At 36.3% G+C, this 17,778-nt stretch overlaps 1 protein-coding gene across 1 annotated transcript; it reads left to right on the plus strand.

The window, feature by feature from the left end:
* The first annotated feature begins 14,098 nt into the window (after positions 1 to 14,098).
* Positions 14,099 to 15,089, plus strand: LOC103206648 (olfactory receptor 8B3-like). Its single transcript, XM_007952144.2, is given in 2 exon segments — positions 14,099 to 14,449; positions 14,451 to 15,089. Coding segments are annotated over 2 exon segments (948 nt in total). The 5' UTR covers positions 14,099 to 14,140.
* Positions 15,090 to 17,778: the final 2,689 nt, after the last annotated feature.

Here is a 17,778-nt window from a genome sequence, read left to right on the forward strand (position 1 = left end):
CAAGTTCTGTAACTACACTAATTTTTTCCTTGTTTGATTTGTAGTAGTCCTCATTTGTCAATAGATGTCTCTGGTTCTCTGTTTACAATCTTGCAAGCTTATTTTACTTTGGATATGTCCATAGTTGTGTTGGATTTTGGGCACATCATGTTGTGTATTAATGACCGGTTGTCATTTGCTATTATTGGTTTTCTGTTCAAAGGAATCACTTTAGTATCTCTTGCAAGGTTGGTTTTGTTTTAAAAAAATTCCCTTAATTTCTGAAAACATTAGGTGCTGGGGGTTCTGGTAAGATGGTGGAATAGGCAGAAAGACTGCACAGACCATCTTCAACAAAGAAAAGGGGAACAAATTAACACAGATACAGAAGAGAATCCTGGACCCCTGGGCTTTGAAGGGAAGGATATAGAAATGGACTAAACTCCAAATAGCAGAAGAATTTGCATGAAAACAACAAAAAAGGAGACATATGGAGTTGCGGTCTGGCAGCAATCCTGACTGCACAAACAGCTTGGATATTGCCGAGTTGTGGTAGGACCTAAGAATTAACCAAAAAATAGGCCTGCTAGCCAGGGACTGCACAGACGACTGCTCTGGTGGCTGGTGAATAAAAGAGGAATCAGTGAAGAGGAAGGTGGGCTGAGCTGTGAACTTTTGCCTGTCCAGAGGGCACAGCCATTTTGAATATTTACAAGTGGTTTGACCACTTTGGATATTTACAGTGACAGAGTTCTCCCAGATTCCAGGGACTTAAGAACACGCTCCACTTGCAGGGAACTACAAGGACATTACAGATGCAGAAGACTGGAAAGGTGCAACATTCTCCTTGTTACTCTTATATGCCACATCCTCTTGGTGAACACAGGTATGGCCATCCCTCACTCCTACCCACCTTCTAGGAGGGCAGAAATCCCATCCCAGTCTGTGTGCTCGATCAGAGACGGGGTGCCCTGCCCCAATTTTTTCTTTTCTTTTTTTTTGTTTTAAAACTACTACTATTATTATTAATTTTGTCCTCTTTATTACTAGTCTTTATTTTTCCTTTCCCAAGTTCTAGTTTTCAGTTTTTTTTCTCTTCCCTGTTCCTGGTTGCAATTTCTTTTTTCTTTCTCATTGTTAACCTGGTTGCTTTTTTATCTTTTCCCATTTTTTTTTCTTTTCCCATTTTTTTTTTTCTTAATTATTCTCCTTCTCTACCATTTTTCTTTCATTGCCTTCTCCTCAGATATTGCAGTTTTTTTGTTTTGTTTTGTTGTTACTGTTCCTGTGTGATTACATGGTGTGTTTTTTGTCCATTTGCTTTTGGTTTTTGATGGCTATTAAATTGTTATTTTTATCTAACTGGGAGATAGCAACAGTCACCATACAACACAACTACACTCACACCTCCTGCAGCTTAATTTACTGAGTGAGAGCCACCACTTCTTTCTCCAGCAACGGGACAACAATAAACAATGACCAAGAAGAACCAGACTCACCCTTAGCTGCTCTTCACAAACAGTTAACAGAGATCTAAATACAACAATATCAAAATGTCTCAGAAACAACAGACCATTACAGTCCACACAAAGAATCAAGATAAACTGGTAGAAACAATGAAGCAGGATACAGACTCAGAACACATCCCAGAGGAAGAAGCAGTATTGGAAGTCTCTGATAAGGAATTCAAAAGAATTATATTTAGGTATCTTCAAAGGATTAAGAAAAAGATCAAGGAAAACACAAACAAAACTGTAGAAGAATTTTGGAAGAAAATACAAGAACAAAATGACAAAATAAATGAAAAATTAGAAATGATTCAAATCTACAGATAAAATCCAGAAGATTAATACTAAAACTGTCAGAAATAGACAACATATTGACAGGGCAAAGGAGTAGAATTGATGCAATGGAAGACAGAATTAATGAGATTGATGACAAATATCTGAATACTACTTTGAAAAGGGATCAATCAGAGAAAAATCACAACAAAATAAAGAAAGCCTAAGGTCTTGTGGGATACCATCAAAAGGAATAACCTCTGTGTCACTGGAATTCCAGAACAGAAAGAGAAAAATAAAACCACTGAGAAATTTGCCCAAGATTTGGTGGACGAGAACTTCCCTGATATGATGAAAGATGAGAATATATCTATTCAGGAAGTCCATTGAACCCCAAACAGGACAGACCCCAAAAGAAAATCACCAAGACATATCATCATCAAACTCATCAAAACCAAAGACAAAGAAAGAATCCTGAAAGTGGCATAGGAAAAACAAAAAGTTACTTACAAAGGACATCCAGTAAGAATAAGCTCTGATTTCTCAGCAGAAACCATGCAAGTGAGAAGGCAATGCGATGGTATATATAAAACCCTGAAAGAGAAAAAATTTCAACCAAGAATTATATACCTGGCAAAATTATCCCTCAAATTTGATGGTGAAATTAGGAGATTTCCAGATAAGCAGAAACTAAGGGAATTTGTTAAAACCAGACCAACCTTACAAGACATGCTAAAGAGAGTCCTTTGGACAGAGAACCAAAAATAGCAAACCAAAACTGACATTTAATGCACATGATGACGTAACCCAGAACTCACAACTATGGACATATCCAAAGTAAAATAAGCTTACAAAATTGTAAACAGGGAACCAGAGATGTCAATTGGCAAATGAAGACAACTACAAACCAAAAAGAGGGAAAATACAGTTAGTTACAGAACTTATAAATGGTAAGGAAGTCAAGAGAGTTTCAAGACAGAATGGACTATTCTGAACTCAGGGAGAAAATTATAAATCACAGAGTAATGTCAAAGAAAAATGATAAACCTTCACATCACATTAAAAAAGAGAACAAGCACAAATATTCAGCAAATACTAAAACAACAATAACAAAAGAAATAATGAAACAATTCATAAACATAATGAGCTCAGCACAGAGAATATACGGAACAAGGAAACCAGGAACACCATGAAAACACATATAACAAAATGACAGCAACCAATTCATACTTGTCAATAATTACACTGAATGTTAATGGATTAAATGCACCACTCAAGAGATGGAGAGTTGCAGATTGGACAAGAAAACAAAATCTATCAATACGCTGTGTACAGGAGACACACCTTAGAGACAAAGACAAAAATATACTAAAAATCAAAGGTCAGAAAAAGATAAATCAAACACATGGCAACCACAAGAAAGCAGGAATGGCCATACTAATTTCTAATCAAATTGACTTTAAGACAAAAACCATCATATGAGACAAGGAAGGATTAAAGAATCAATTGAACAAGAAGATATAACTGTAATAAATATCTATGGATCCAATGAAAATCTCCACAATTCATAAATCAGACTTTAAGGGAGTTGAAAAGGCAAATAGATGACTCCACAGTCATAGTGGAAGATTTTAATGCACAACTTTCAATGAAAGATAGAACAACTGGAAAGAAACTCAACAAAGATGCAGAAGAGCTAGACAATACAATCCACCAACTTGACCTTATACACATCTACAGAGCACTTCACTAAACAACAGCACAATATACAGCCTTTTCCAGTGAACATGGAACATTGTCCATGATAGGCCATATGTCAGGCCATAAAGCAAGCCTTATTAAATTTTAAAACATTGAAATACTGCAAAGCATCTTCTCAGATCATAATGCTATCAAATTAGAAACTAACAATAGGAAGATCAACAGAAAAAGAGTAAACACATAGAAAATGAACAACACCCTCCTTAAGAATTACTGGGTAAAAGAAGAAATAAAAATGAAATAAAAAAATTCCTTGAATCATATGAGAATGAAAACACAACATACCAAAATCTTTGGGACACATGAGAAACAGTGATAAGAGGCCGATTTATAGCAATAAATGCTCACATCAAAAAACAAGAAGTAACAAAAATCAACACTTTAAATCAACATCTCCAACAATTAGAAAAAGAACAGCAAGAAAACTCTACTGTAATCAGAAGAAAGGAAATAATCAAGATTGTAGCAGAAACCAATGAAACAGAAAATAGAAACACAATAGAAAAACAAGACCAGAAGTTGTTTTTTTGAAAAGATTAATAAAATTGACAAACCACTGGCACATTTAACAAAGGAAAAGTGGGAGAGAATACAAATATTATGAATAAGAAACAAAATGGGTGACATCACAACAGAAGCAACAGAAATAAAAAGGATAATATCAGGATACTACAAAGAACTGTACTCCAACAAATTTGAAAATCTGGAAGAAATGGATAGATTTCCAGAAACACACCACTTACCTAAACTAACACAGACTGATGTGGAAAAGTTGAACAGATCCATAACAACAACAACAAAATGGGACAGGTCATCAAAAAATAACCAACAAAAAAAGTCCTGGCCCAGACTGTTTCACCAGAGAATTCTACCAAATGTTCAATGAAGAACTGACACCAGTACTACTCAAAATATTCCAAAATATAGAAAAAGATGGAATCCTCCCTAACTCATTTCATGAAGCAGCATAACCTTGATACCAAAACCAGGGAAAGACATCACTCAAAAGGAAAACGATAGATCAATATCCCTCCTGAATATAGATGCAAAAATCTTCAACAAAATCCTAGCCAGTATACTCCAACAACATATCAAGTAAATAATTCATTACAACCAAGAGGGGTTCATATCAAGTATGCAAGGAAAGTTCAACATTAGAAAAACAATCAACATCATCCACCACATAAATAGAACAAAGGATAAGAACCACATGATCATATTAATCAATGCAGAAAAGGCATTTGATAAAATCCAACACCCATTCCTAATCAAAACTCACAGTAAAATAGGAATAGAAGGGACATTCCTCAACATAATAAAGGGCATTTATACAAAACCAACAGCCTACCTTATTCTCAGGGGAGAGAGACTGAAACCATTCTCCTTACGAACAATTAGAAACAGACAATTAGAACCAGACAAGGATGCCTTCTATGACCACTTCTATTCAACATTGTACTGGAAGTCCTAGCCAAGGCAATAAGGCAAAAAAGGGAATCAAAGACATCCAAATTAGTAAGGAAGAAGTCAAACTATCCCTATTTGTTGATGATATGATCCTATACCTAGAAAACCTAAGGGGCTCAGTCAAAAATCTCCTGGAACTAATTGAGAGATTTAGTATCATGGCAGGATACAAGATCAACATCCAAAAATCAGTTGGATTCCTCTACTACAGCAAAGAGATTACCGGAAAAGAAATAAGGAAATCAATATCATTTACAAAATAGCTATCAAAAAAATAAAATACTTGGGAATAAATCTTACCAGGAACACAAAAGACCTGTACAAAGAATACTATAAAAAAAAAAAAACTACTTCAAGAAACCATAAGAGATCTACATAAACGCTCATAGATAGGAAGACTGAACATTGTGCAAATGTCAATTCTACCCAAAGCAATCTATACATTCAATGCAATCCCAATCCAGATCCCACCAACCTTTTTTAAGGATATAGAAAAACCAATCAATAACTTTATGTGGAAAGGAAAGAGGCCTCAGATAAGCAAAACACAACTGAAGAAGAAGAACAAAGTAGGAAGTCTCACATTGCTGGCTCTCAAAACTATGCAGCCACAGTAGTCAAAATTGCCTGGTATTGGTACAATGACAGACACATAGACCAATGGAATAGAATTGAGAATTCAGAAATATCCATTGAACTATGGTCAGCTGATCTTTGAGAAAGGGCCTAAATCCATTAAATGGAGAAGAGAATGTTTGTTTAATAAATGGTGCTGGCAAAACTGGAGATCCATCTACAGAAACAAAATCTGTACCTCACATCATGCACAAAAACTAACTCCAGATGGATCAAAGACTTAAATATGAAACCTAAAACTATAAAGTTCCTCAAGGAAAAACTAGGATCAAATTTAGGGGCCCTAATATATGGCATAAGTACACTATTAAGCATAACCCAGAATGAACAAACAGTAGAAGGAAAACTAGATGAATGGGACCTTTTCAAAATTAATTTTTTATGTGCTTCCAAAGACTTCTCCAAAAGAGCCAAAAGAGAACCTACAGATAGGGAAAAAATATTTGGCAATGTCATATCTGACTAGGGACTTATCTCTAGAATTTATAGAAAACTCTAACACCTCAATAATAAAAAGACAAATAATCCAACTAAAAAGAGCAGAAGAAATGAATAGAAACTTCACCAAGGAGGATATTCAGGCTGCCAACAAACATATGAAAAAATGCAAATCAAAACAGTAATGAGATACCATCTTGCCCCAGCACTAGTAACAAAGTTCAACAAGACAGAAAATAATAAATGCTGGCGAGATTGCAGAGAGATTGGGACTCTCATACACTGTTCTTGGGACTGCAAAATGGTACAAATGGTACAAACACTGTGGAAAGCACTATGGCAATTCCTTAAAAAGTTGTAATTAGAAATACCATTTGACCCAGCCATTTCATTACTAGGTATGTATCCTAAAGAAGTGAAATCCATGACAAGAACAGAGATATTCACACTCAAGTTCATCCCAGCACTATTTGCAATAGCAAAAAAAGGAAGTAACCTAGATGTCCATCAACTCAGGAATGGATAACCAAACTATGGCACATACACACAATGGAATACAATGCAACCCTAAAGAATAATGTAGAATCTGCAAATCACTGCATAATGTGGATGAACTTGGAGGACATTATGCTGAGTGAAATAAGTCAATCACAGAAGGACAAATATTGTATTAGTTTGTTATTGTAAAAGTCAAGGAAAGGTTTATATATAGAAGGAAATTTTATTTGTTGTTTACTGGGGAAGGGGATGGAACACTTACATAGGTCGAGATAAATATTGATTTGGGTGAAGAGAAGGGCAATGTAACAAATGTGAGTGATTAATATGGTGGCATTGAGGAAGAGGAAGACATAGAGAGGTACATGGGAGGTGCAGACAACAAAGATGAACCCTTTCACACATACAGTACTGCATTGTCAGTGAATGCAAACATGGGTCTATGGGTGGAGAGATGGGTGGACAGGCTGAACTATTATGTCTGTGCAGTGGGCAGTGTACCCAAGACCTTGTATAGGGTTGGCATGCAATGGTTCTACAAGTGTATTTGTATGTTCTGTAGGAATTCCCAGGTGTATAGTAGAGCTGAAGAGACAAGGTTGTAGTCACTTCCTGGCCACAGCCAGCTACCCAAAGGAAGTGACTAGTTTAACCCATAGGCTTACCATAGTCACAGGGAACATTGAGCTCAATTGGCATAATATACTACACAAAACATTGTTCCACCTCCTACTTTGCCAAGGAGAACCTGGGATCTTAAAAGCTTGCAAGCAGCCATCTAGATGAAACGATCGATCTCTCCTCATCTAGAGCAAAGAGGAATGAAGAAAACCAAAGATTCATGGAAACAATTAGTCCTAGTGACTTGTACACCATGTGATCCACAGTCTACACAATTATGAAACCAGAAGAACTAGATGGTGTCCAGCTACCACTGTCAACCCCTTGGAGGGGGATCTAGGTAGGAGATCTTGGATAGAGAGGAAGAACAATGTGGATCAAAACTCAAAATCATCTGGTGAAAAAAAAAAAGTTGGGGAACTAGGTTTGCTGTTCTGATTGAGCCTGGTGGAACCACTGAAACTATGGCCCCTAGCTGCTCTTCAGGTCTGGAATTGAACCCACACTTTTGGCTTCCAGCCAAACAAAAGACAGGCATATGAGTTGAACATTTACCTGAGGTAGATACAATCCTTGGAGAGAACAATCATGGAAGAAAGAAGGGCTGTTTATGCACAGGGAGACAGCTCAGGGATCAGGAGTGCATGGAGGGATAGATACAGGGAAGAGGTAACTATTGGGAGGAAATGGGAAGGGAGCTGTTGCATTGTGGTAAATTGTAGTCAATGTCATGAGACAAAGTGTATGTGAACTGTGTATGGAAAGTGAATTCGCTCTGTAAATTTTCACCCAAATCACAAAAAAGAAAAAAAAAAATCCCTTAATTTCTGCTTATCTGGAAATCTCCTGATTTTACCATTATATTTGAGGGACAATTTTGCTGGATATATAATTCTTGGTTGGAAATTTTTCTCTTTCAGGATTCTATATATACCATCCCATTGCGGTTTTTGCTGAGAAATCAGAGCTTATTCTTATTGGTTGTCCTTTGTAAGTAACTTTTCATTTTTCCCATGCTGCTTTCAGGATTCTTTCTTTTGTCTTTGGTTTTGATGAGTTTGACGATGATACGTCTTGGTGATTTTCTTTTGCAGTCTATCCTGTTTGAGGTTTGCCGGACTTCCTGAATGGATATATTTTCATCTTTCATCATGTCAGTGAAGTTCTCGTCCAAAAAATCTTTGTCAATTTTCTCAGTGGTTTTCTTTTTCTCTTTTGGTTCTGGAATTACAGTTAAAGGTAAGTTGTTTCTTGATTCATGTATCCCACATGAATCTTAGGCTTTCTTCATTTTGTTTTGATCTTTTTTCTGGTCAATCCTTTTCTGAAGAAGTATTCAGGTATTTGTCTTCTATCTCATTAATTCTGCCTTCCATTGATTTGATTCTACTACTTTGCCCTTTCAATGTGTTATCTATTCTCAAAATTCAGTATTAATCTTCTGGATTTCTATGTGTAAACTTTGTATCTTTTCTAATTTTTATTTTGTCATCTGTTCTTGTATTTTCTTCTGAAATTGTTCTAGGGTTTTGTTTTTGTTTTCCTTAATTTTGTCAGTGTTTTCCTCGTTCTGTCTCTCAATCCTTTGAAGGTACCTAAAAAGAATTTTTTTGAATTCCTTATCAGGGAGTTCCAATGCTACTTCTTCTTCTGGAATATGTTCTAGGTCTGATCCTGTTCCCTTGTTTCTACCACTTTATCTTGCTTCTTTGTGTGGACAGTTATGATCTGCTGTCCCTGAAACATTGTGACATTGTTGTATTTATATCTCTGTTAACTGTTTTGCAGACCATTTAAGTGTGAGTCAGGCTCTTCTTGGTGGTCATTTTTTGTTTGCCAGTTGGTGAAAAACTAAGTGGTGATTCTCACTCAGTAAGTGCAGCTGCAGGAGGTGCAAGAGTGGTTGCATTGTATGGGTACAGCTGCTGTCTTTCCCACTCTGTTAGACAATAACAATGATCCAAAAAACATCAAAAAAGTAAAAGCAAGTGGACAAAAAATACACTGCATAAATGCACAAGAACAATCACAAAAAAAAAAAAAAAAAAAAAAAAAAAAAAAAAAAAAAAAAAAAAAAAAAAAAAGAAAGAAAAGAAAAGAAAAACAGCAACAAAAACAAAATCCTGCAGTACATAGGGAGGGGACCATAAAAGAAAAGAGGCAGAGTTGTAGAATAATGGGGAAAAAATGGAAAAAAACACAAAAAGAAAAACAAGGAATGGAGTTAACCATGAAAAAGGAAAAATGGGAACAGAAACAGGGAAGAGAGAGAAAGATGAAAACAAAATAATCAAAAGGACAAATAAACAAAAAATAATAATAATAGTAATGCTTTTTAAATAGACAAAGACAAACAAACTGAACAAAATGGAAAAAATAAGTCTGGGCAGGGCACCCAGGCTCCATTGGAGCACAGTGACTGGGATGGAATTCTGCTGGTACAGAAAGTGGGTGGGAGTTAGTGGAAGTTATGGATGACCTCACCTCCATTCACAAAGAAGATTTGGGGTATAAGAGTAACAAAAGGAATGTTGCACCTTTTCAGTTGTTTGAGTTCGGAATGTCCTTATAGTTCCCTGCAAGTGGAGCCTATTCTTAGATCCCTGGAATCTGAGAGAACACCGTTGCTTTAAATATCCAAAATTGTTCAACCACTTGTAAACATTCAAAATGGCTGTACCCTCCAGACAGTTAAATGTCCACAGCTCAGCCTGTCTCCCTCTATGTTGCTTCCCATTTTATTCATCAGCCACCAGTGCAGTCCTCTGTGCCACCCCTGCCTTGCAGGGCCCATTTTTAGGTTAATTTTTAGGTCTTAACACCACTTGGCAAAATCCAAGCTATATGTGCCTTCAGGAATGTTGACAGACCGCAGCTTTGTATGTCTCCTTTTTCTGTGTTTTCATCAAGATTCTTCTACCAGTTGGAGTTTAGTGTGCTTCTGTATCCTTTTCAAAATGCAGGGCTTCAGGATTGTCTTCTGTATCCTTGTTAATTGGTTCCCCTTTTCTTTGTTGAAGAGGGTCTGTGTAGTTTGTCTGCTTATTCCGCCATCTTACCAGAACTCTCTTAAAATTAAATTCTTAAGTTCATCTACAGACTTCCACAACAGAGTGAAAAGAGAATCTACAGATTAGGAATGACATATCTGACAGGGGACATATCTCAAAATTTACAGAAAACTTCAACACCTCAACAAAAAATAGATAAACAATCTAATTCACAAATGAGCAAAGGACATTAACAGACACTTCACTAAAGAAGTTATACAGGCAGTCAACAAACACATGAGGAAACTCATGATCATTAGCCATTAGAGAGATATAAATCAAAACGACCATGAGATATCCTCTCATCCTAGCAATAGTAGCAAAGTTCAACAAGACAGAAAATAACAAATGCTGGTGAGGTTGCAGAGAGATTGGAACCCTCATATATTGCTGATGGGACTGCAAAATGGTACAGCTATTTGGAAAATGGTATGATGTTTCCTTAAAAAACTGAAAATAGAAATACCATTTGATTCAGCAATTCCTTTACTAGGAATATACCATAAAAAGGTAAGAGACAAGATATGAACATATGCACACACATGTTCATCACAGTACAATTCACTATGGTAAAGAGATGAAAACAACCTAAATGCCCATCAGCATATAAATCGATAACCAAACAACGGTACTTTCACACAATGGAATACTACACATCATTAAAGAATAATGAAGAATACACAAATCATCTCACAATGTTAATGAATTTGGAGGACATTATGCTGAGTGAAATAAGTCAATCACAGATGGACAAATATTGTATGAGTCCATTATTGTAAAAAGTCAAGCAAAGGTTTACTCAGGGAAAGAAATTCACTTTGTTGGTTACCGAGGATGTGAGGGAAGGGGAGGGAAAATCTTAGACTAGTTGGAGGTCACATGTTTATTTGGTAGAGGAGAGGGATGGTATGGAAAGGGTCTGTGACCAGCATGGTGACATTGGGGAAAGGAAAGACACAGAAACATGCACAAAAGATATGGACAACAGAGGCAAATACTATTACTTGCACAATACTGCATTACCACTGGCACCAAACACCAAGCTATGGGTAAATGCATAGAAAGGTGAAAAGATTAGGTGGGGTAGATGAGCAGAAATATACCTAGACCAAGGGTAGATTTGGCTGAAGATAATCTTACATATGCAAAATCATCCACATACATTACAAAAGAAAGAGAAGATAGGGTTGGAGTAGCTTGTCAGACACAACCAAACATCTTGAGAGAGAATTACTGGGCCTGCAGACTTGGGACCATAGTCTAGGGGGACATCATGCTCAATATAGTACATAAAATTCTTGTTCTACAACCTACTTTGGTGAGTAGTGATTGGGGTCTTAAAAGCTTTTGAGTGGCCATCTAACATGCAACTATTGATTTCCTTTCATCTGGAGCAAAGAAGAGTGAAGAAAATCAAAGTCACCTGGAAAGAATTAGTCCAAAGATAAGATGAACCATGAGGACCTTAGCTTTCTAGATACCAAGACCACAAGAAATAGATGGTGTCTGGCTACCAATGCCAATTACTTGGAATGGGATCAAAACTGGACATCCTGGATAGAATGGGAGGAAAATGTTTGAGCAAAATTCAAAAACACAAAAATGACCAGAATTACTGGTCAGATAGAGACTGGTGGAACCCCTGAGAGGCTTAGAAATAGACTCGCTTTCATGAATTGGCTCTCAGCCCAACCATAGAAAGTCCTACATGCAGAACACCTACTCCAGGTGGTGTACCCACCTACTCTAGGGAGATGCATCCTTTAGATCATGCAGCCTTGAGACACCAAAGGAACAGCATTCCCATATAGGAAATGCAGGGCAGACAAGAATGCATAGATAAGATGGGCACAGCGAGCGGTAGTCACAGGGGGGAAGGAGATTTTTTATGGTTGGGGATGGTAATCAGGGCCATAAAATCAAATGTGCATGAACTTTTGAATGTCAGACAAATCTGGTTTGTAAATTTGCACCCAAAGCACAACAAAAAACATTAAATTTTCATGAAATAAAGGAGCATTATTCTATTTAAAAACTTTTTATTAAGGAATCATAACCTATGAAATCAATTAAAAATATGCTTATAGATATACATAATTAAACACCGATTATTCAAATAGCTTTAAAATATTAAAAAGGAATGTTATTAATATACTTTACTGAAATATACATCAACCCTTTCTAAAACTATGGAACCTAGGTGAAATTTTCAATGAGTCATTATATCTGCATGCTCATCTGTAATAGCAGATTCCTCTTCAGCCTCTGCTCTGAGGATTATGTAATCCCTTGTGGGAAGCTAACATTTACTATCACAAATTAGATTGTAAACACCAACACTATAATTTCCTCCCGGCAGAATCTGTCATGAGAGTGAAGACTTATGAGAGATCTAAGCCCTATGTAAATGTCATGTGTTCTATGACATGGTGATTCTAATGTCAAGTCTGTGCTTTCCTGGCACATACCGTCATGTCAAATTAATAACTAGAACTTTGATTTATACCTCAGGATGCCTCTTGTAAGGTTCAGGTTGTGAGGTATATTCTATGATCACTTCATGAGTAAGAAGAAAGAAGATTCTGTGATTGCATCTGGTCAGTTTTCATATTTCCAAAGCTAATTCTTCCTCCAGGATAGTGGAGGTGAAGTGTGCATAAATAGTCAGCACTAAAATCATTCAGTGGAAGAAGGTGAGTTAATCGAGTTTTTAGTGTTCTCATGTACTCTGTATCTTGTGAAGAATGAGGAAGTTTACTGGATAGTAAAACATTCATAAGTATGCAACTCTGACTACTGCCTGCTCCATGCTCTACTTACTCTGCATTGGCTTCATCCTCACTCTGAGAGTAAGACAAAAGTAGCGGTTCCAAGAGGCACATCCAGCATAAGGCAACATCAGAGGAGGAAGAGCTGTATCTGTTTCCTAAATTTATTTATTGAAGTATGATATACATACAGAAGAGTTTACATATCATACATGTATGGTTAATGGATTTCCATAAGCTTTACCACTGGGTGTAACCAGTACTCAGCTTAACTGTGTTTCTCTGTTATGGCTTCATACAGAAGCCAGGAAAGCACATCCATTTTATCGTTTTATCTTCAGCTGGAATGCAAAAAAGCAGGTTAATATGTAGAAACACTGAGGTATACAGGTGATTAGAAATATTAGGCTACTAAGGGTCTCCTGGGGGTCACTATGAGTCGGGTCTGACTCCACAGCACATAACAACAACAACAAGGGTCTCCTGAATATCTGGAACCCATTGTTGACTTCAAGGATTCTTGTAAAGACATTTGAATATATTATAAACAGTGTGGTACTCACTTTTAGAAAGGAGAATGTCAATATGATCTCTTCTTTAAAAAGTCCTGTCTTCATTTACAGTCAGCAGATGGCATGAGTTGGAACTAGGAACAAAAGGGCCAGATGAATGAGAAGGACAGATACGGAGGCTCTGGTGGCATAGTGTCCAAAGCATTTGACTGTTAATCAGAAGGCTGGTGGTTCAAACCAATCAGCCATTCCTTGGAAGGAAGATTGGGCAATCTGCCTCAGAAACCCAAGGAGGAGTCGCTATGAGTTGGATCTGACTTGACGGTAGTGAGTTATTTTGAATCCCACTCCTCATGCTCATAAGCAGGCAGATGTGTATTTCAGCTGCTCTATCCTTTCATATTGTTGTAAGGACAGGAGGAATTGTTTATCACAAGTTAGCTTATGTAGACAAAAGACAGATTATTTGAAATGCTGAGGGATGTGTGTGGCAGTACATTCAGACTTCATGAAGCAAAGGAAGACTTGAATTCTGTCAATCAGAATCCCTTTGTAATAAGTGGGTGTTTGTAAGGAGAGAGTTCTGTACTAATAATGGAATTTTCTTATATGCTCATAGATTTGAAAAAATGAGAATGCTGGGTAGAAATGACTCCTCAGTGAGTGAATTTATCCTGGCTGGGTTAACAGATAGTCCAGAGCTCCAGAAACCTCTCTTTTACTTGTTCCTAATGATCTACATTGTCACCATGGTGGGCAATCTTGGCTTGATCATTGTTATTGGGCTAAATTCTCACCTTCACACCCCCATGTACTATTTCCTCTTCAATCTGTCCTTCATTGATCTCTGCTATTGTTCTGTTTTCACCCCCAAAATGTTGATGAACTTTGTATCGAAGAAGAATATCATCTCCTACATTGGATGCATGACCCAATTGTTTTTTTTTTCTCTTTTTTGTCATTTCTGAATGCTATCTGTTGACCTCGATGGCCTATGATCGCTATGTGGCCATTTGCAACCCTTTGCTATATAAGGTCACCATGTCCCATCAGGTCTGTTCTGTGCTGACACTTGCTGCATATACAATGGGATTTGCTGGAGCCACTGCCCACACAGTCTGCATGCTTAGACTAACCTTCTGCAATGCTAATATTATCAACCATTACTTGTGTGACATCCTCCCTCTCCTCCAACTATCTTGTACCAGCACCTATGTCAACGAGGTAGTAGTTCTCATTGTGGTGGGTATCAACATTACAGTTCCCAGTTTTACCATCCTAATTTCTTATATTTTCATCCTCATTAGTATTCTTCATATCAAGTCCACTCAAGGAAGATCAAAAGCCTTCAGCACCTGTAGCTCTCACATCATTGCTATTTCTCTTTTTTTTGGGTCAGCTGTATTTATGTATCTTAAGTATTCTGTGAAATCTATGGATCAGGGGAAAGTTTCGTCTACTTTCTATACTAATGTGGGACCCATGCTTAACCCTGTGATCTACAGTTTGAGGAACCAGGATGTCAAAGTAGCTCTAAGGAAAGTCTTAGTTAAAATCCATAGGAGAAACATATTTTAAGTAGAAACAGCGATAATGTAAGGAAATTCAAGCATCTCACATTTTTCATGTGTAGACTTTGTTGGTTCTAGAGATTGTGTTATATGTGATTTAAAAGAGTAATTTTTTATCTCTTCCATTATAGCTAATCTTGTCTCATTATTTGTTTGTTTAGCTATTGCCCCTCTTATAACTTTATTAAATAATTAATAACATATTTATTAAAGCAATAAATGCATGGACTGTTGTCATTGCTGTTTCATATTCCTTCTATCTCCTCTTACTAATCTGAACAAATGTTGAGAGTTTCATAAATCAGCTAGGGTAGACTTAACACTTCAGCTTTCTCACTTAAACACAAATGTGCCAGATACAATAAAAGCATTCTCATTCTTACTGGTATAGTCAGTAGGATTTCATAAAATGTCTTCATTACAAACTGTGTATGCAGTTTAAAATAGAACCTAAGCTTCATGTTCTTTTTTTTTTCTACTTATGCACTTATCTATCATTATTATGATTTGTTCTCTTTTGAAAGTGACAAAATCAGTACCATATGCTGTTTTCTTCTGAGAACATCTGAAAGCATACTACGTTTAATATTAAGGAGAATACTTATAACTCTATCTTTTATTGTTAAAGAGAGCATTAACAGAAGATGATTACAAAAATTATATGTATGTATCTTGGGATCTCAATAAGGACTCAATAAGGTTATGTAATAAAAATTACATTTATTAAAATCTAAAATGATAACATATTTTTGAAAAAAAGGATATAGTCTTATTGTAAATTTTTGTTCATCACTTAAAGAAAAACATTGCACATTAGACTACATGAAGTATGTTAACTATTGTTTTATTTATCCAATGCAATTCATCACAAATAACATATAGTGTGTTGTTGTTAGTTGTTATATGCTGTGAAGTCAGACCCAACTCATAGTGACCCCTCCTTAGGTTTCTGAGGCACTATCATTGCGGAAGTAGATTGCCTCATCTTCCTTCCTAGGAGTGGCTGGTGGGTTTGAACCACCAGCCTTCTGGTTAGCAGTCAAGTTCCTTAGGCACTATGCTACAATAACCTATGTTCTTAGGAGCTCTTGTGGCATAGCGCTTAGAACATTTGACTGCTAACCAGAGGCTGGGAGTCAAACCCACCAATCATTCCTTGGAAGGAAGATTGGGCAATCTACTTCAGTAGTGATACTGCCTGGAGAACCCAAGGAGAGGTTGCTATGAGTCAGATCTGACTCAATGGCAGTGAGTTCGGTTTGGTTTTGGTTTATGTTCCTAGAAACGTTTTGTGAGATTACCTAAACCTTCTATTCCTGAAAGGAGCTCTGGTAGTATAGTGCCTAAGACACTTGACTGCTAAACAGAAGGCTAGTGGTTCAAACTCAACAGCCACGCCTTGGAAGCAATGTTGGGCAATCTACTTCAATAGTGATACTGCCTCGGAAACCCAAGGAGGGGTTGCTATGAGTCGGTTCGACTCGACGGCACATAACAACAACAACAATCTATCCCTGATAAGACAATAAATAATCTTTCACATAGAGATTTTTTCCTATAAATTTCTTTATTTTGCTTTATGTATATTTAAAATATCTAGTATCTTTGAAGATCAAGAAACATTTGTTGAATAGAATTTTCTTGTTTAAATAATAATAATAATAATAATAATAATGAGTTTATTATTATATATAATAATTAATATTATGAATAAATAAACAACTAAACTCAACTCACTGCCGTCGAGTCGATTTTGAATCATAGCAACCCCTTCTTGGGTTTCCAAGGTGCTATCACTAAGGAAATAGATTGCCCAACCTTCCTTCCTAGGAGTGGCTGGTGGGTTTGAACCACCAGCCTTTTGGTTAGCAGTCAAATGCCTTAGGCACTACGCCACCAGAGCTCCTAAATAAACAACAGTAAGAATAATAGATGAATCACAACCTTGGGATTTGATTTTACTTTCATGTTCTTTAATATGGTACCAAAATAATGAGAGTAAAATTTTTATTTTTAATTTATTTTATTAAAAGTTTGTGAATACTGTACAGAATCTCTCTATCCCTTCACCACAATTACCATTATAAAAATCAGAATTTTAATACTGATATAATACTAATAATTATTATGCAAATGATATTATATATCACCAGTTGTTTCAGCAATTTACATATCTTTCATATTGCCAATGTAGTAAGTGTTCATATATAAAGCAAAGCACTTGTCATTCCAATATTTTTCACAATGACATTATGCAATAAATTCATTGACATCAGTTACATCCATCATATTATGTAACCATCATCATAAACTGCTTCCAAATTTCCCCATCACCCTTAACAAAAGCTCAGTGCCCCCTAACCTATGACTCTCTCTTTCTCCTTTCTTGCTACCCCTGGTACCACTAAAGCTTTTGATATTTTTCATTCTTCTCTTTTTGACTTAATTTGTCAGTCTTTCTTGTTGTTGCATGACCTTGACTCCTTTAAAGAATTCTCACCCGGTATGTCTGTGGAATGTGTCTTAGGTTTTACTTGTCGGAGATTTCCTCATAACTATTTTCTAATTGTGCATTTAGATAAGAATATGAAAGGTTTGTGCTCTTCTGAGTTTACAACATGTATCATTACTAGTAATTTAAAATTAAAAATAATATTTTTATTGTTATTGTTATTAATACATTTTCCAATTCAACA

This window comes from Orycteropus afer, unplaced genomic scaffold (genome assembly GCF_000298275.1).
Source record: "Orycteropus afer afer isolate SDZICR_OR568_19922 unplaced genomic scaffold, OryAfe1.0 scaffold00325, whole genome shotgun sequence".
NCBI classification, from domain to species: Eukaryota; Metazoa; Chordata; class Mammalia; order Tubulidentata; family Orycteropodidae; genus Orycteropus; species Orycteropus afer.